At 35.1% G+C, this 20,420-nt stretch overlaps 1 protein-coding gene across 1 annotated transcript in view; it reads right to left on the bottom strand.

Annotated features, from left to right (window-relative positions):
• Nucleotides 1-19,276, bottom strand: part of LOC145265492 (scavenger receptor cysteine-rich domain-containing protein DMBT1-like) — a 122,877-nt gene extending 103,601 nt beyond the window's left edge. Inside the window, exons 1-2 of the mRNA XM_080121370.1 lie at nt 18,762-19,276; nt 7-151 (exon numbers count right to left, since the gene is read on the bottom strand). Coding sequence (XP_079977496.1) covers nt 7-151; nt 18,762-18,840 — 224 coding nt within the window. The 5' untranslated portion in view covers nt 18,841-19,276. The remainder of the gene's footprint in view (nt 1-6; nt 152-18,761) is intronic.
• Nucleotides 19,277-20,420: the final 1,144 nt, after the last annotated feature.

Raw genomic sequence — 20,420 nt, 5'->3', positions numbered from 1 at the left:
ACTCACGAAAACCCCAGCATTCTGCAAACGAGACTCGATTCTCTCATGTCCCAGCCGTCGTCGCAAATTGTTCCCCATTCACCATTATAAAGAATCTCAACCCGACCAGAATTCATAGTGTCTCCACCCTCCAGACGAATGGTACCGTCAGCTAAAAAGAGACAGAAACAAACATGGCAATGCAGATGGATTAATACCGCCATACACTATACGCACATATATGTGTCTGTGTGTATGTGTGTGTATGTGTATGTGTGTGTATATGTGTGTATTATTTTTTTGTTTTTGTTTGCTATACTTTTGAATAGATTCAATTATTTATACGAACGTGCATTTCTACCTAAATGCGAGTTGGGAATAATTTGAGGAGCGGCATATATATTGTTTAAAATATAATTATCCACTGACACGTGTTTCGTCATCTACGACTCATCGGAATGGCTGAATCTAGCGAGATTCGAAATCGGGACGCCATGGTTAGAAGCCTAAGCCTCTACCCCTAGTCTAACTCGCACGACTGCTGGAGGTATCACGTTTCGAATCTCGCGAATCTCGCTAGATTCAGCCAATCTGATAAGTCATAGACGATGAAACACGTGTTAGTAGATAATTATATTTTAAACTATATATATATATATATATATATATATATATATATATATATATATATATATATATATATATATATATATATATGCAGCATTTTTCTCTTATGTATGTTTCATTGAACAGCAGGGATTATTCCTGTTTGTTTCTCTTGCGACCGTGTTTTTTTTTTCCATTTGGCGGGTCAATGTTCGATCGTTCTGTTCGAGTATGAATAGAAATTTGGCATAGTCGCGAACGTTTTCGACTTCCATGAGTCGTCTTTAGGCGAATGATGAATTAAAAATTGCGTTTGGTGAATTTATTGAAAAAAAAGTCGATTAAAATCGTTTAAAAACAGCCGCTATTAAATAAAAAAAAAATAACCCGGACACAACCATTATACGCACCGATAAATCTAATATATTCGTCATAATGAACTATATATTAATAAATTAGAAGATATTCTAAATTAAAATAATATGTAAAAAAAAATTCTATCTGATACATCTAAATTAAAATAATACGTAAAAATCCTACTGAACAACTCAAAATAAATATTAACAAATTAATCACAGTGTTGTATAGCTGGGGTCTTTTTATTAGATAGGATGAGGACATTTATATTGATGAGGAGGAGATACATTTATACACAGTGAAAGGGAGAGACATTTACACCGTTCTGTGATGTTTCTTTTTAACACACATATGATAGAGGAGAGAGGGGCATTTATACGTATTACAGTTCTGTTCCACGGGGGGAGGGGGTACAGTCATTTATACATTTTACAGTCTGTGGTTTCTTATTACATATATTAGCCTGGAGAGAGGGGTGATCAGTTCTTATAACACAGAAGAGGGGACATTCATTACTTATGATAGAGAGGGGGACACGTTACTTATGATAGAGAGAGGGTACATTACTTATGATAGAGAGGGGGTACATTACTTATGATAGAGAGGGGAACACATTACTTATGATAGAGAGGGGGACACATTACTTAAGATGGGTTGTACAAAGTTCATTAATAACGATGATTTCACATTACCTTCAATTTGGTGGAGTGATGACACGAAGACGGCAGTTACAAAAATATGAGATGTTCTTTTATTCCATTTGACCGGTCGAAATGATGATGGCATCCAGGAATTCAAAGTCGTTTCTACATGTTTAATGTTCTAACCCTTCGCTTCTAAAGGAGGACCCTCCTCATGTCAGCCCCGTCTCCGTCCGACTCGACTCTGGACTCTGTCTCTCTGTCCGCCTGCCCTCCTCTTCGACTGAACTAGCTCCTATACTGAGAATTCATTTCTGCCATAACGTCATACGTGTGTCTGTAAACATGATCGACCCACGTGGCCTAAAGATGTGTGGTTCGGCACATGTTTCCAAACCATTTCTACAGACAAAGAATTCTCACTAACCTATTTTTCGACCTAACTTATTTTTTAATATGTTTTTAAATTGCTATTGTTCGTTCTTCTCTAGCTGACCTTATTTTAATTCAGTTTTCATAAAAAGAATTGAGCAATCAAAATTCCTTTCACAACAACATATCTAAACTATTTTATGTGAACCTGAACAATGCGAAATTCCATTTCTGAACCTTGCTTACAAAGTTCAAATCTCGGTCAATTCTAATCTCATTTTCACTTATCTAATGTTTTTCTTACAAGAAAAGGGGAACCTTTCTTGTAACAAAAAGTCAATTCACAATGATCCCCATCGTTGCACGTCATTAATTGTACTTTGAAAAATAAATAAGTTCTTGATGAGCCGTTTCACTTAAGTTAACAAATTTACCGAATTTCCATTACTAACGATTACTATATTGTATTGTCCAATTGACTACTGTACACTATTTAACCCTTATCCTCGAGTGGCCTCTGATGGTGATGCCTATGTAAAACATCGCTTACTGTACTGTCTGTTTCGCATGCTGGGCACTTCTTTTTCAGTGAAAAAAAACCCAAAACACATTATTACTCCATTTGACCGGTCGAAATGATGATGACATCCAGGAATTCAAAGTCATTTCTACATGTTTAAAACTTTCCCCTTCGCTTCTAAAAGGTCCCTCCTCTGACCATGTCAGCTCTGTCTCCTATCGTCGTCTCCAACTCTGTCTAACTCATCTTCGACTCTAGCTCATATATTGAGAATTCATTTCTGCCATGACATACGTGTGTCCAAAAACGTGATCGACCCACGTGGCCTGAACCCTCTTCGTCCTATTATAACCCTAACCCTAACCCTCTTCGTCCTATTATATCGCAAATACCTACACCCGTTCACAAACTGGTAAAAACTCTCCATAAACTAATTATGCCATATTTAACCCTAACCTAGTTATAGTTAAATCCCCAGAAAAACTAATAGACATACTTCATTCAGTAGAACCCAACAATAAACTTCTAGCTTCACTTGACGTTGAAAGACTCTTTACAAATGTCCCTGTTCATGAAACTATAAAGATAATAATTAATAATATAAATAATAACTCCACTCTCCCTGCACTTAAAATAAACCCTTAACTACTAAGAAAACTATTAATCTTCTGCACCACAGAGGTCCCTTTCTATGGCCCCAATATAACATTATATATCCAGGTTGACAGAGTTTCAATGGGTTCGGCTCTAGGCTCGTTGTTTTCCGAATTTTATATGACCAACATGGAAACTAAAATCTTTGATATCATTCTAAAAAACCATCCATCTATGTTAGCTACGTTGATGATATAGAAAATTTAGATAAATTAACAAAAATAAAAACCACACTTTAAAATGATTTTGTACTAAATTTCACGCACGAAATAAATATAAATAACACGATTCCCTTCCTCGACATAGAAATTAAAGCCGACACCGATAGATTTACATACATAAAGCCTGCCGGTAGAAAATCGTGTTTTCTCAATTTTAAAAGTGAATGCCCTATAGGTAGAAAATAGCAGTAGTGAAAATCTCATCTACCGACACAAAAGCAGTCATCCACTAACGAAATATTTATAAGGTACTCTCTGACATAAATATTATTAATATTATTAATAACAACTTCTCACATTATATCGTCGATCAACATATTAAACACACTCTAAAGTGTGTTTAATTAAACACACTTTAGCCGCCATTACAAAACAACAACAACAATAATAATAATAATAATAATAATAATAATAATAATAATAATAATAATAATAATAATAATAATATAGTAGAAACCTAATTAAAGGAATAAACACATGGGCAGTGTCACTAGTAAAATACTCTGGATCGTTTATAAGTTGGATCAAAGAAGAGCTGAGGAATCTAGTCTCGAAGACCAGGAATCTCATGACAATACACAATGCACTAGACCCAAAGGATGATATTTGCCGACTCTGTGTGAAAAGGAAATACGGGGGAAGAGGGCTGGTTTGTATAGAATACTGTAAATGACACACATACACAAAAAAGAATTATAAAAAATACATAATGGAGAACACCGAAAGAATAATTACCATAGCAAAAGACACTGAAGAAACAAACAAAATAGAAAAAGAAGAGACAAGGAAAGATAAATGGGAAGAGAAACAGCTACACGGACGATTCATAAAAATTACAAACAATGAGACTAACGAAAACACTTGGAAATGACTACAAAAAGGCAACTTAAAAAGAGAAACCGAATCCCTAATTACAGTCGCACAAGATAACGCAATTAGAGCCAAGCACATCAAAGCAAGGATCAACAAGACACAAGAAAACAGCAAATGTAGACTCTGCGATCGAAGAGATGAAACAATAAACCACATAAATGAATGCAGCAAACTAGCCTCAAAACGAATATAAAAATAGACACAATTAAGTGAGGAAGACAGTACATTGGCAATTATGCAGATAATTGCATCCTGAGCACTCAGACAAATGGTACAAGCACAAACCAGCAGCAGGACTTGAAAATGAAAGTCACAAGATCCTATGGGGCATGAATATACAAACGGATAAACCCACCCAAGTAAGAAAATCGGATGTTATAATAGTTAACAAGAAGGAAAAGTCTTGCCAGATTGTAGATTTTGCCGTTCCAGCAGAGTATAGAATGAAGATCAAGGAAACTGAGAAGCGGAGAAAATAAACGGAACTGGCCAGAGAGCTCAAAAGGATCGTGAAAATGAAGAAACTTAAGATAACACCACTAATAGTAGGAATGCTCGGAACAATATTGAAAAACTTTGAAAAAAGAATGGGAGAGATTGGAATTAGAGGAATGACTAGAAAGATACACGTATAACAATAATGAAAACTGCAGAAATATTAAGGAAAACCCTTGAATGCGGAAACTAACACCACACATAAACTACAGACACAAACTTGACACAGAAACGGCTACAGATGTAAAACATAAAGGAACATCAAATGGAATCATGAAAGCTAAAACGGTAAAATAATAAGGTACCCCCATGTGCCCCTGCGTTCCGGCCACCCCCTTTTGTGTGTGTGTGTGTGTGTGTGTGTGTGTGCGTGTGTGTGTGTGTGTGTGTGTGTGTGAACATAAACTGGCACCACACAAAATAAGTGAGGAGGGTCAAGGAGGATTGAAAGACCAAGGAGAGAAAGCACTAGCCAGACCTCCACTGGATGAATGCAAAGAGGACTGGCACCTTGGGGAAGCTTATTGCTACCCAAATTCCAGTGAAGAATAATGGTCGCTGCCAACAATAATTAATGGTAAGCGGCTGTTACGATAACACAAATTCTTTTGCAAAGGTTATCGAAAGAGGTGGAGAGTACTGGAAATCTGGGGAGACTTGTTGTCACTAAAATCGACGAAAAAATAAGAAACATCCTACATAAACACATTTTCACCATTAAAAAATATTCTAAACTTCGATTCATCATTTATTGTAAATAATTTAAAACAACTCATTTACTAATAAGCAATAACTCGACACTCGACGACTATTTACTAAAAAAAACTAGCAGTGCAGTGTATGTTTTTAAATGTCCTATAGGGAATGTGTCTTCAAAAACAACTTGCACATCGGCATGATTAGAACCAGTATATCTCGAAGGCTAACATGTCATCGGTCTTCCTCTAACAGCTTCATATACCCACATTTTGTAGCACATGACACCACCCTAAAACGAATTTAGAAACATTAATAAAACAAAAATACCGCTATTTTAGCTGCCTCACATTGTAACCTGCGCCTCCCAATAGGTATTTCGACGACGTCAAAACATTGTTAATTAACTGCCCACATAGCAACAGCCATATAGTGCAATGGTTAGAAGCTCTGACTGTCGTTTGGGCGATTGGATTTTGATTCTAGCTTGAGGTAGTTGCTTGTCTAGCCGCACTAATGAGCTGTGAAACAGCGAAACAGTACTGTATGTGGATGACAATGCTCCCTATCTTAGGTTGACCATATTGGGAAGTGATATACAAAATACCATTAGCGTATTAAGCTATGCTCTTTGTGTAAACAAATGGAGCTTAGGTATTTGGACGATGTCAAAACGTTGTTAATTCACTACAGTACTATATGTGGATGACTATATATATATATATATATATATATATGTGTGTGTGTGTGTGTGTGTGTGTGTGTGTGTGTGTGTGTGTGTGTGTGTGTGTGAAAATACTGCGATATCTAAATAATCTCCTTGTGTGCACTGGATTCAAAGGCGTTTTTTACAACTTGTAACAAATTATATAACAAGTAAGATCTTTACTCTTATGACTTTTAAGGTTTTCTATTTCCTTTCATCAATTTGTATCCTTTTTAAACCAAGGAAAAGGAATTTTTTACGCTTAATGTAAACAATTGAGTATTTAGCGAAATTATAAATCTCAACCAAACGTAATTATAGGTTTAGAATAAACTAATACCAGGAATTATAATTGAAATAGTAATAAACTTGATTATAACAATTAAATGAACTTAATTATATATGGTTTCAAATTCAAATTAATAAATAATTAAATATAACTGTAAATTGTAAACTGTTTTTAGTTTAATTTAGTTTAGTTTGGTATATGCAAACATGTGTAATAGTTAATAATTATTGATTTTATTTTCATAAGTATGCATACATTAATTAGAATTAATAAATTTACTAATTATCAAGTAGAACGTTTTGGCATAAATAGAACATGTTAGTACGAATAGATGGGTTTAGTGACTTTGTTTCTAAAATTCAAAATTGTGTAATGGAAACGTATTATAGGGTATTTATAGCTTCTTTTCCAATTTTCAGATTTTAATCATGTCACCTTATTCCACCTTATTTCCTTTCAACGGATTGATTGTTGCTGTTTCTTCTGATGAGTTAAGGGCAAAATAGATTTACTGATTAATATAATAAGTGATTGATATTGCACTACGAGTCTTTTGTCAATTATTCACTATATATATGTGTGTGTGTGTATGTATGTATGTATGTATGTATGTATGTATGTATGTATGTATGTATATACATGTGTTTGTGTGTGTGTGTGTCCTATATAATATTTTGATTGCATAAATTCCACTCTGGACCAAAATACCGTAGGTTTTCAACAATATATGCCACATACGAATTCATTATGTATAGACTATTAGCCACTATCTTATGTAACTTTAGAACGCCCTTTTAGACATATTTAGTCGTTATATTAAAATCCTACATTACATCCTGGGAGTAACATCATCACAATCGCAACCACCTTTATAGGAAGTAATTCCTATTTTCCCCTCTAAATAACAAGTACTCCTACCGCTCCCAATACTTACCGGCAGGTATTCTGCACTTGGGATGCTTCGTAACTGTAAATGACTCATTGATATAATATAATCTTTCCCTTTTCCGTTACAAAAATAATAAAAGTCTTCCCAGAATAATTCCGTTCCTTCTGATTAGATGATCTCTGACCATTCCTATATTCCGAAATAACGGTATTAGCATGCTAAACGAATGCTAATGTACTATTCAAATAGGGCGTCGCAATGATACCTACTTTTGCCTTATGAGTAAATTGCTCGCTCACTTGATTGATGCCTTTGTTTCAGTAATTAATTGTACTTTTTACAAAAATACTTATGTTTTTTTTAGGTAATTCATTTATAGATAATTTATTTAAACTGCGCGATCTACTGGATACTCTCGCTGTATATATTCTTCACAACTCTCTCTTTCTCTCTCCCTCCACCCCCGTCTCTCTCTCTCTCTCTCTCTCTCTTGTTTCGAAGATATAATAACATACATTTATTTCCTCTCTCTCTCGCTCGATCGCTCACCTAACAATTTTCGATTTTCGTAAACACATTTTTAGCTTTTTTTAAATAAAAAAAACTTCTGTTGAGTAAAAAAAAAACTTAATAGAAAGAATCTTGACAAAAATAAATACTGCACTTACATCTAACAATTTACGGTTAAAAATAAGACATTCATCTTTTCTTGAAAAATAAAATTGTTGGAAAATAATTTGCAACAAAAAAATCTGGCAAAAAAAATAAACAAGGGAATTTTGAATGAAACTTTAATCCATAAGGGTAGCATGCTCTCGTTCCGTCAGCCATGAAGTCCTAAGTAATTTGCAATTGTATTTTAAGTGTCGCCCACACTGAGGATTTAAACCTTCAACCACCAGAAGAGTGTAACTTACAAATGAATTTTACCAAGTACTTTATACACCACTGCGCCATAAGTCCTAGCCAGCAAGAAGACCTAGCGAAAGATTTTTGAGTTCAACAAGATACATCTGAAGAAGATTGGAAGTTACATCGGCCGAAACATATAAAAATAACATTCAAGATGAGAACAGTAATCCAAATAATACAAAAAGCAAAGACTTATAATCCAAAAGTGCTTTATGATGTAATATGAAACCTCAGCTGAAATAAAACTGATGAATCAGAATCCCGTTTCAGAATGGAAATTTCTCGACACACTGAATTATACCAGTCATCATAGGAGCAACTGGGCTTATGAAAAAGAACTTTAAAAAGTACATAGCAAGCATACCCGGTGAACCAAGTGCAAGTGAAATACAAACGATTGCACTGAAAGGGACGGCTAGAATCCTGAAAAGATCTCTCGGTTGGACTCACTAAAATAGGGGTAAATGTCAGACATCTGGTTGGATGTCTCATCCCCTAGAAGAAAAAGTTTAAGAAAAATGAAAAAAAAAAAACGAGGGAAGAGTGAAGTATTAACAGTTAAAAATGATCAGAAAATTATTTGGATTTGTTCTTAACTTTCTGTGTTATTTTCGCAACGCTTCAGTTGATATATCCTCTGACCTTCTTCTGGAATGAGACGTTGCGAGTCTGTCTCTGTTTTATCGCTATTTTCATCTCATCTGAGCGCCAATTTATGGTCCCCCTGTCCTGACTTTCACGAAAAAATACACGTTTAGCTGAAACCACTATCAATAATTTCCCCCACTCATTATCTGTGCCTAAACCTAAACATACACATAGATTCTATGAACAAATCTTCTTTCTTAGAACTGCACGCCTGTGAAACTTTCTTCCGTTTTCCTGCTTTCCAACTGACTACAATTTGGTCGTCTTCAAATCCAACGTGAACAAGTTCTTGATGAGCCATCCCCTTAAGTAACCCAACTTACCAAATTTCCACTGCAGGCGATTACTACTACATGTTCCCGTTGACCACTCTACACTCATTGACCCTTATCCTCGAGTGGCCTCTTGGCCTTGATAAGCGGTGACTCATTTGTAAAAAATTGAATAAATAAGTAAAAAAAGGAACATTTATGTAACTTACAGCTTAATTTTACTAGTTTATCCACTGCGCCACAAAGCCTTACCGATAAGATAAAGATACATCTGAAGAAGGTTGGAGGTTACATCGACCGAAACGTAGTAAAAATAACACTCAAGATGAGAACAATAGTCCGAATAATACAAATAATACAAATTATCAATCCTCATCTCAATAGATACACCTTGAAGAAGGTTGGGGGTTACATCGGCCGAAACATTGTAAAAATAATACTCAAGTTGAGAAATGTAGTCTGAATAATCCAAATAATACGAACTTCGTACCTGTATATCTATAAATTTGGATCCCTTTCTTGCACTGACCGTAGAAGTAAAATGCTCTATTCAATTTCACACAATAGAAAATTTCTATAGATGCTGCACTTCAATTTCTTGTTCTCTGTCAGTGGAGGAGAAATCCTTCACGACTGAGACAATTTTTATTTTTGTTCCTTTTCTCCACGTTAAAAAACGACCCTGGTGTCTAACTGTGTCCCGTGGGGAGGCATTGTAAATAGGTACATATATGCGATCTTTGACGTATGGTTAACTAATTTGCATATTGCATCGTAAAAGGACATTTAATAATTTTTTAGCTGCATGGATTTACCAGTTACTGCGGTTTTAAACAAAGAAACTTATTGATAAAATGTGGTAGCCATTTTTTAAATTAACCGCTTCAATATACCTCATTTTTTAATTGTTCAATGTTTTATCAGGGTAGATCAATTTTTTGTCTGGCGTCTAATGCACCTTTATTTGTGAGAGAGAGAGAGCGAACAAGAATATACATGAATTTATGTTCCCAAGAGTGCGCTTGCTTGGGGAGCTGGATATCCCTAACATTAAAAAAAATATATCAACATTTTGTCTAACGTTGCCCTCGTGGGAAGGCAAGTTAATATCGCACATAGAATTGTCTAAGTTTATGAATAAATTAAAGTGAAATACACTGACATATAAAATTATCATGTGATGTTTTAAAAATTGGATCTAAATAGTATTTAAATTGACATAAACTTTGATTCTAGCTAGCCAATCTTTATTTTTTATTGTTGGACCATGTTAGTGGTAGTGTAATAGTTTGCTAGGTTTTTTTTTTTTTTAATTTTTTTTTTATTACATTTTCACCCCAAACAAGGCACATTGCCACTTTGGTGTAGGGGGCTACTATCAGGGGAAACATCTACTGGGGTACTATGTAGGGATTAGGGCAGCGAGATGTTGGTTCACGTTGCACTTGAACTTATGCATGTCAGTACAGTTGGGGAAGCAGTGACCTGGAATGGAATTCCAAAGTCTAGCTGTTCTGGGGAAGAAACTACTGGAGTAGAAAGATCTTTTACATCTAGGGATCTCTACAGTGTGGGGGTGGGATTTTGCAGCTTGTCGGGTCTGTCGAGGGTGTTCACGTCGTGGGGGCACAAGTGCTTGCAGTTCTTCAGAGCATTCACCATTTTTATACTTGTAGAACAGGCAGAGGGATGCAACGTTTCGACGATGGGACAGAGGCTGAAGTTTAGATGCCAGTTTAGGGCCTATCAGATTTGCGACTCTCTTTTGAACCCTGTCAAGGAGCGAGAGACTAGTAGCCGATGCACCGGCCCAAATATGACAGCAATACTCCATACATGGGCGAATAGTGGCCTTATAGAGGTACAGGATACTTTCGGGTGTTAGAAGTTTTCTAGCACGGTAGAGAGAGCCCACCTTCCTTGCAGCGGCCCTGGCAATGCCCTCGATGTAATTGTTCCAACTCATGTTTCCTGTGAACGTTAGGCCAAGGAGCTTGAGAGACGTACTCTCAGATAAAGAGTCGTTGGCCATTGCTATAGGTGGTAGAGAAGGTTTCTTGTAATTATTGAATGAAACCAGTTTAGTCTTGGTGGCATTGAACGTTACCATCCATTTTTGTCCCCATTCCACTACTGATTGGAGGTCATCCTCTAGTGTTTCTGCCATTACTTTAGATATATGTTCATTTGTTTTCCTGTCGTGCCTGCTATAGAGTGTGGTGTCATCAGCATATATACCCATCTCAGAGGCAATGTTGTCGGGGAGGTCATTTATGAATATCAGGAACAGCAGAGGTCCAAGGATAGATCCCTGGGGCACTCCCACATTTATATCATATTGTTTAGATGTACAACCGTCGAGGACAACCTGGATTTTTCTCTTATCTAAGAAGGATTTAATTATGTTAAGTATTCTACCAGTGATACCGTAAGATCTAATCTTCCTGAGGAGACCCTCATGCCATACCCTATCAAAAGCCTTAGATATATCTAGAGCTACCGCTCTGCCCTCTCCCGCTTTGTCCAGTGAATGGTATATGCGTTCAGAGATTACAGAAGAAACTTCCATGGGAATATGAAATTTAGAAGCTGTCCCAGTCGCATGTATATTCCTGTTAGGGGAAATGACAACATTATTTGCAACTCTTGCAGGGAGGTGTCGACGTCCTCCTTCATACAATATCTGGATTCCCAATTTGTTCACACCTCTGGTATTCCCAGATTGGTTACCCATCTGGTACTAACAAGGCTCAATGTTGCTTAACTTTGGTGATCTAACGAGAACCGGTGTGTCAGCATGATTATGCCATATATAGAAGAGGAAGAGACCAGTGTTTGGTGCAGCAGCCCACATACATAATGCATGGGCGAACAGTTGCTTTCAAGAGATATAGGATGTAAGAAGTTTTCTAGGCCGATAGAAGGAGTCTAGCTTCTTTGCAGAAGATTTAGCAACATCTTCTATATACTAATTCCAGTGGAATCTATTATATTAATTTTAATACTAACGGGACCTGTGGAAATTCCACAGGGGACTCATTCATATGTAAAATATTGATGTTGGCATTTTGTAGATGTTCAGTGTAAATGGAGACGCTCTGAACTGAAAAAGTAGTTATCTAAGCTAGCACGAACGTCCGGTAAGGCCCGGTCGTAAAGTACGCTTAAATATATTTTGATTATTGCAGATTTCATATATATTATTATAGAGTTAATGTTCTATCGCTTTTTGTATGTTATAAAGTTGCGATTTCAAAAATATATCCATATCATTAGGGTGCATTAGCTTGAATCGAAACCGAAATAAAAACTTATGAAAAAAAAAGATATATATATATATATGAGTAGGTAATAGTTTGCTTGAAACATTGTTGGTAAAGAAATATATATATATTTTTTTTTTAAGCCAAAAACAATGCGGTGGAAGACCGGAAAAGATGAAGTAAAAAAGAAAAACAAACAGATATAGACGAGTATGGCTGAATAGAGGAGTGTCTAACCTTTATTTGACTATCATTCTTCACTTCAATGTATAATTATTTATTACCAAGTTGCTGGTATGTCCGGTGTATGTAAAGTCCGTGGGTGGTGTAGAACTTTGATTAATTTCGAGAGAAAGGTACCTCTAAAATATATATATATATATATATATATATATAACTTGAGTTCCTTCAGCCGTAATCGAAACCGAAACCAAAACTTATCAATAATTCTTGATAAAATTATTTACAAAAAAATAGATGATTTAAGCGACATCAGCTATAGTCGAAACCGAAACCAAAACTTATGAAGAAATCTTGGTAAAATTATTTATGACAAGAAATAGAAGAACACAACAATTAAACGACCCGGATGTAAGTGTGACACACACGCTATCGTATTGATATATAGATAACACGTAGTTCTGTATAGAAATATTGTTTTTATTTCATGGACAAACGTTTTGTTCATATATGTTCCTTTGAAGATGTTTTCTTTTTTAAGAAGACACAAACACCCCCTCCTCCCGTTTATTTATTTCTTTTATGTTCTTAATCATATTTAATATTTTCTTAATAGTCGAAAAATGAATGTTTGTATTACTATACACATAGTTTCGAAAAAGTTGTCAAAAAAACAAATATATAACAAATAAAGGTTATCAAAGGCAAGATAAATTACTGTTCTACTTAAGTGGATAATTTTCTAGTGTTTTTATTTAATGTAACATGTTTATTCATCTCAAAAAATATACAGTGCTTACCGATGTATTGGAAAATTTTAAATGGCGCCGGACTCTTTGCTGAACATGGTAAGTTTGAGAAAATGAGCTAAAAATATGCAAAATACTGTTAGAAAGTCGCTCAATATATGTTACCGTGACATAGGCTGACATATATTCGGTGGGCTTTTAACAATATTTTGTATAGTTTTTATTTTTAACTCATTTTCACAAACTTACTGTGTTCAACAGAGAGTCCGGTGCCATTTTAAATTTTTAAATACATCGGTAAGCACTGTATGTTTTTCGAGCCGAATAAACACGTTACATTAAATACAAACGCTAAAAACATATCCAGTTAGGTAGAAAAATAATTTATCTTGCCTTTGATAACATTTATTTGTTATATATTTGTTGTTGTTTTTTTTTTTTTGACAACTTTTTCGAATCTATGTATATAGTAAAACAAACCCAATTTTTTTTATATGGAAATCGCTCCAGACAAGGTATAAAGTCAATTGATGTAAGGAGCTAAAAAAAAAATTCTACTTCAAGGTCAAAGATAATTGTTATATGGATAGATTCCGATCCAGAAAACAGCAATTCTTCCCCCTTTCTCAGAAACATCAATCCTGGAATATGAGGACTAAAGGATAAAATAAGAGAAGCGAGAGATACACGTTCTACTGTCATTTCATGACCCTTAAAAATTGTTGCTGACTGTTTTCCTCCTACCTATTTCGTTTCCCTTAAAATTTGAAAGAAATTTGGAAGCATTAACACTCTTGAATAAAAATTCATTTAAACTGGCTTTAAAATTCTTTACAAATCCTCATGTATCCAAAGATTAAAAGTCAAACAACCCTTATGCCAATCTTGAGAACACTCTTCCTACTGACTATTTTCCTCCTACCTATATATTTGGTCTTTTCAAAACTAAGGCTAATAGACATCGCCTGTCATAGCGATAATTATCTTTCGTTCTTCTTAGCTCCTTACATCAAGCGGTTTCTCACCTTGTCTAGATTATTTTTTTTATTTTTTTTTACAAATGAGTCACCACTTATCAAAGCCCGGAGGCCACTCGAGGATGAGGGTTAATGAGTGTATAGTAGTCAATGGGAAAATATTGTAGTATTCGTTATTAGTGTAAATTTGGTAAATTGGATTACTTAAGGGGATGGCTCATCAAGAACTTGTTTACATTGGACTTGAAGACAACCAAATTGTAGTCAGCTGGAAAGCAGGCAAACGGAAGAGAGTTCTACAGGTGTGCAATTCTAAGAAAGAAGCTTTGTTCATGGAATCTACGTTTAGGTGTAGGCACAGATAAAGAGTAGAGGAAATTATTGATAGTGGTTTCAACTAGACGAGTGTTTTTCGTGAAAGTCAGGACAGGGGGACCATAGATTGGAGCTCGGACGAGCACTTGTCATGAAAATAACGATAAAGCAGAGACAGGCTCGCAACGTTTCATTCCGTAAGAAGGTCGGAGGGCATATCGATTGAAACGTTGCGAAAATAATACGGAAGTTAGGAACAAATCCAAATAATTTTCTGATCATTTTTAACTGTTAACACTTCACTCTCAGTGTGTCGAAAAAATTCCATTCTGAAACGGGGACTGTATAATATGTTCTTCAGAATTGTCTAATTTCTATCCTGCTTCCCTTTTCCAAGTTCGTTTTACTTAATAATCTAGTGGTCACGTGATTTCCATCACTTTTTTGTTTTGATCCTTCATTGTAATACAGCTTCCTATTCCAGTTGTTTCTGCAATTCTGTGGAACTCTTTTCGTCTGATTGCTTTCCTTCTACCTATAACCTTAGTCCTTTCATAATAGATGGCCAATAGGCATCTCCTGTTTTTACAATAATCCTCTTACATTTTTGTTAGAACCTTGCATCAAGTGGCTTCACACTGTGACCGGAACGATTTTTATAAAAAGAAAAAATTAATAATAATAATTAAACCTTTCCCCTCTCCTAAAAAACAAAAACATTTAGAGATTGAAACTATAATTTAAACTCCTCACCTCAACGTAAATTCGATAATCATACTTAAAAAACTTTTTTTAGGTACACCGTTTTTATTCTGTCCATAACTCAATGTATGTCTTTTTTTTTTTTTTTTTTTTTGCTTTTTATTTTAAACTAGTGGGGGTATCCGGTGTTGCTCATGTTTGAAGAGGGGGGGGTAAATAAAAGTAGGAAGTCCGGGTGGAGAGTGGTGTTAAAAAAAGTTGTGGGAATAGTTAAAATAACAGTAGGCAGTGAGAGGGCTAAAAAAAAAAAAAATGGTAGTAGCGGGTGAGAGGGGGGGCACCCGACGTTGCCCGGGTGTGTGAAGGTAGTGTAGTAAAGAACCCCGTGTGGAGAGAGGTGTTAAAAAAAGTGGTAGGCAGGCAGGCTTGAACCCGTGAGACACGAAGACAGAAAAGAAAGAGAAAGAAAATCTGACGTCTTATCACTACTCCATGACGCGGCCAAACGTTCAGAACGTTAAAATTAAGCAAAGTCAATCCAACCGATACGTTGACTTGCAAAAATGGCTCACAAAAAATCGACTGCCCAGTTGAGGGTGAAGGAATTTATACTTTTGGCCAATTTTTCGATATTTGTCATCCTAGACGTCGAGCTTCAAAATGATACCAATCTCATTAAAATCCGTCGCCTCTATCGAAAGTTCTAGACAAACATACAAACATACATACATACATACATTTAAACAGACAGGTGAGATTTATATTATAGATTTTCCTATCATTTTGTTCTAGCTGGGGATGGGGCATCCTATCGGATGCCAGACATTCACCAGCTATCTCATACATTCGAACCAAGAGATTTTCTAAAGAGTCTAATCCTCCCTTTAAGTGAAATTGTCTGTATCTCTCTTGCACTTGGTTCACCGGGTATATTTGCCAGATTTAAAAAAAATTCTTTTTCATGAGTTCGGTTGCTGCTATAATTACTGGAATGAGGGAGATCTTCCTTACATTTCAATTTCTTTTCATGTCATACATAAGAACTTGGTATTTCGTTATCTTTTTCTCTCTTAGCTCTGTTTAACTCAGCATCATTGGGGACACTGACTTCTACTAAGGTTGCTTCTTTCTTCTTCTTGTCACATATCACTAAATCAGGTTTAATAGCTTCGTCTTCTAGGTAGAAAGCTGTAGGAATTGCACAGTTATAGTGGAATGGATGATGTATGACTTATATCCAATGTGTGTGTATGTGTGTGTGCTGTTTGTGTGTTCACTATAGAAAAAAAGGTTAGAGAATCTACATAAAATCAAAAAGTGTATTTATATGTAAAATTTGCCAGAGAAGATACTGGAAGTTATACCGAATATCTGACTGTACTCTAAATAAGGTTATAAATACATAATTTCACAAAACTTTAAATATATTCCATTTTTATGAGATTTAAATCATACGTCTAAAATTTTCTGGGGAAGAAGTCCCAAATTTCTAAAATTATGTCTAAAATTTCTAAAATCATGTCTAAAATTTTCTGGGGAACAAGTCCCAAATTTCTAAGTACTTTCCTAACCTAAGGAAGCTCCGATGGCCAAACTTTCTTAATTTATTCAGGTATATACTATTTTAATGAAATTTATATCATATGTTTTAAATTACCTATGGAAGACAATGGAAGTGGTTCCAAATCTTTACATTATTCCCTATGTGCTGAATATCTATGTGTCCGCAGAGGACAGAATCCCCTTAAAACTTCAAATATGTATATTCGATTTTAATGAAATTCAAACCGTATAAGATGCTAATTATGAATGTTTATTTTTTTTATTGATTCTTGATACAGCACATATGTTGGATGACAACAGCCTTTTAAGTAGAATCTTTATATTTAATTATTTACACAGTCAAACAACTCAAACAACATGAGCCATGACAGCCAAAAAACTGAAAGTCCAAGACTCGAGTTTCACTCTCATTTGGGCTCACCAATTGAACACATCAGAACTCAGGATTCAAAACCCGAGTCTCTTGCATGTGAGGCGAGTATTCTGCCACTTGTACAACTACACCACACACAAGAAAGTCTATTAACAAACACAGATCAAATTCAAAATGGCGAAATGGAAACATATTAAACGTAATTTGCAGCTTCTTTTCCAATTTTCGGATTTTAATCGTGTCACAAATCACATTTCATTTCCTTTTGACGGATTGATTGTTGCTATTTCTTCTGATGAGTTAAGGGCATAATAGATTCACTGATCGATATAATAATTAAGTGATTGATTTTGCGCTATGAAACAGATACTGTCAAGAATTGTAAAAGTCAACTGAATTAAAGGAATAAATTATAAGATGGTCAACATCATGAATTTTGGAATATAGTTTTTTGTCATTTACTCTCTATATTGCTCTGTAATTAAATTGAGCTTTTTAAATAAGGATTGGTATATATTATAAGAGAATATATGTCTACAAATATATATATTCATCCCAAACAAGGTATATTGCTATTTGAACATAAGGGGCTACTATTTGGGATGATACCAAACAGAAGAATGTGGGGAATTGACAAGACAATAATATGTCTGTTTACTTTACATTTAAACTTCTGCAGGTTAGTACAGTCAAAGATGCAGGAAAAAGGGAGAAAATTCCAAAGCTTAGCAGTCCAAGGGAAAAAACTACTAGAGTAGAAGGCTTTCTGACATCTACGGACTTCAACAGTGAAAGGGTGGGATTTTGTTGTTTGTTAGCTTAGTCGTGAGTATGTACCTTTAGGAGGCACAAGTGCTATGAGTTCATCAGAGCACATTCCATTAAAGTACCTGTAAAACAAGCACAGGAATGCAACACTGCAGTGATGCGACAGAAGTTGATGCTTAGCCGATAGTGTGGGATCTATTAAATTTTAGACTCTTTTTTGCACACTGTCTAAGAGTGAGAGAGTAGTAGTAGAAACATCAGCTCAGATGTAGCAACAATATTCCATGCATGACATCTACAGAAATGTGGCTTTCTAAAGATATAAGATACTCTCTGGTGTGAGTAATTTTCTAGCACGGTAGAGGGAGCCCACCTTATTTGCGGCAGTATAAATGATTAGAAGGAAGTTATCGACTATCTTATCTATATCAGACTTCATATTGCATATTATTGATCTGACTTGAGTTTTAGCCGTTAAAAACGGGTATTGACTTAGAATGAGTTCTTCATGTTAAATTGATGATTTAATGTGGTTAAATTTGTGCTCATTTTTGCATTAAATACTAATCCCTATTAATCACTAACTATGCATCGAGCGGATGCCATAATACTTAGTTCGTTGCACCTTATCATAACAAAGGTCTATACAAAATTTCAGCCAAATCATATTTTTATGAAATTTTAATCATATGCATATAATTTTCTGTGGAAATCAATGGAAGGTTTGTTTTTTTTACTTACCGGAAATTGCCATCTGCGCATGCGTTGACCTCCAGTTCAACAATCCCAAAAAGACGAGGCTGTATAAAATTGATTTCATTTTCTTGTTTTTTGTTTTTTGTTTAATGTAAAAATCAATTTTTTTGGTTATTCGTTCTCTTTTGGAAGAATTGTTTGTTAGTTTTCTTTACTCTTATTATTTATTAATTTTTTTATTAAACTTTTTTAAATTGTATTTGCTTATTTTTCGTCTTTTTTATTCTGTAGAATGCTTACTCTGTCCCTTTCAAAAACAACATTTGAAAATAAAAAAAGTATAAAGGAAAAACTTGTCCTTAAAAGTATTTTTGAATGCGTTATTTTAAGAAAAAGGGGGAAAAGGTATGAAACAGTCCGTAATTCCCTCTTTTTCTCATCCTCCCCTCACGCGCGCATTTTTAGTTCTTTTTTCTTCTTTTTTCCTGTCTTTTTTTTCTTTTTTTTCTCTCCTACCTTTTCTTCTTTTTTACAAAATACTTGTCAGGTGTGTTCGTATTTTTTTCTTGACCAACAAACCCGAAAATCTTAATAAGCGGATCTTAAATAGCAACACTTTATATAGTCCGAGTGGTTTCTATTAGAGGGTGGGTAACTGAGGCTCCTCCTTTTGGGAGGAGAAAGCAAAAGAAGGCTGAATTTCTCTATTGTGCCTCCATCATCTGCAGAAGGTGGCAATTTTTTAAAATCATCCTTCTTCTCTCATCTTAGAAAATTAAAAAGAAATAAATACGAAAAAGATCAAACAAAGAAAGGAAGAAAAGATGAAGAAATAAAGAGAGAATGGAAGGCATTTTTTTTTATATATAAGAAAGAAAGAGAAGAGGATACTGAGAAAGAAAGAGGAAGAGAGAGAATAAGAAGGAAATGAAAACGATTGGAAAAAAGGAAGATACTATAAATGGAAAAAGAGAGAATGTGGTATAAAGAGGAAACGGAAATGAATTAATAGAAAGTGAGAAAGACAGACAGAGAGGGAGGGGGATATAATTATAAAGAATGATACTAAAGGAAGAAAAAAGAGAAAAAGAAGGAAGCATAAAAAGGAAAAAAGAAATGGGTTAACAGAGTGTGTGTATGTGTGTGTGTGTGTGTGCGTGAGAGAGAGAGACAGACAGACAGACAGACAGACAGACAAACACTTAGACTGAGACAGAGAGAATATAAGTATAACACAGAAGAGATGTTGCGAGTTTGTCTTTGCTTTATCGTTATTTTCATGGAAAGTGTTCGACTGAGCTTCAATCTATGGTCCCCCCTCGCCAAACTTTCACAAGAAACACCAGACTAGCTGAAAACACTATCAATAATTCCCCCCACTCTTTATCTGTGCCTAAACCTAAACATAGATTCCATGATCAAAGCTTCTTTCTTAGAACTGCACGCCTGTGGAATTGTCTTCCGTTTTCCTGCTTTCCAGCTGTCTATAATATGGTTGTCTTCAAGTCCAACGTGAACAAGTTTCTGATGAGCCGTTCCACTTAAGTTAACAAATTTACCGAACTTCCATTACTATCGATTACTATATTGTCCCTTTTGACTACTCTACACTCTTTAACCCTTCTCCTTGAGTGGCCTATCGGCCTTGATAAGTGGTGACGCCTATGTAAAAAAAAAAAAAAAGATACTGAGTAAGAAAAAGAA

The sequence above is a fragment of the Euprymna scolopes genome, chromosome 40 (assembly GCF_053919585.1).
Source record: "Euprymna scolopes isolate OS-2025 chromosome 40, ASM5391958v1, whole genome shotgun sequence".
NCBI lineage: Eukaryota > Metazoa > Mollusca > Cephalopoda > Sepiida > Sepiolidae > Euprymna > Euprymna scolopes.
The sequence above is the reverse complement of the archived record's forward strand: the minus strand, read 5'-3'. Positions and strand labels throughout refer to the sequence as shown.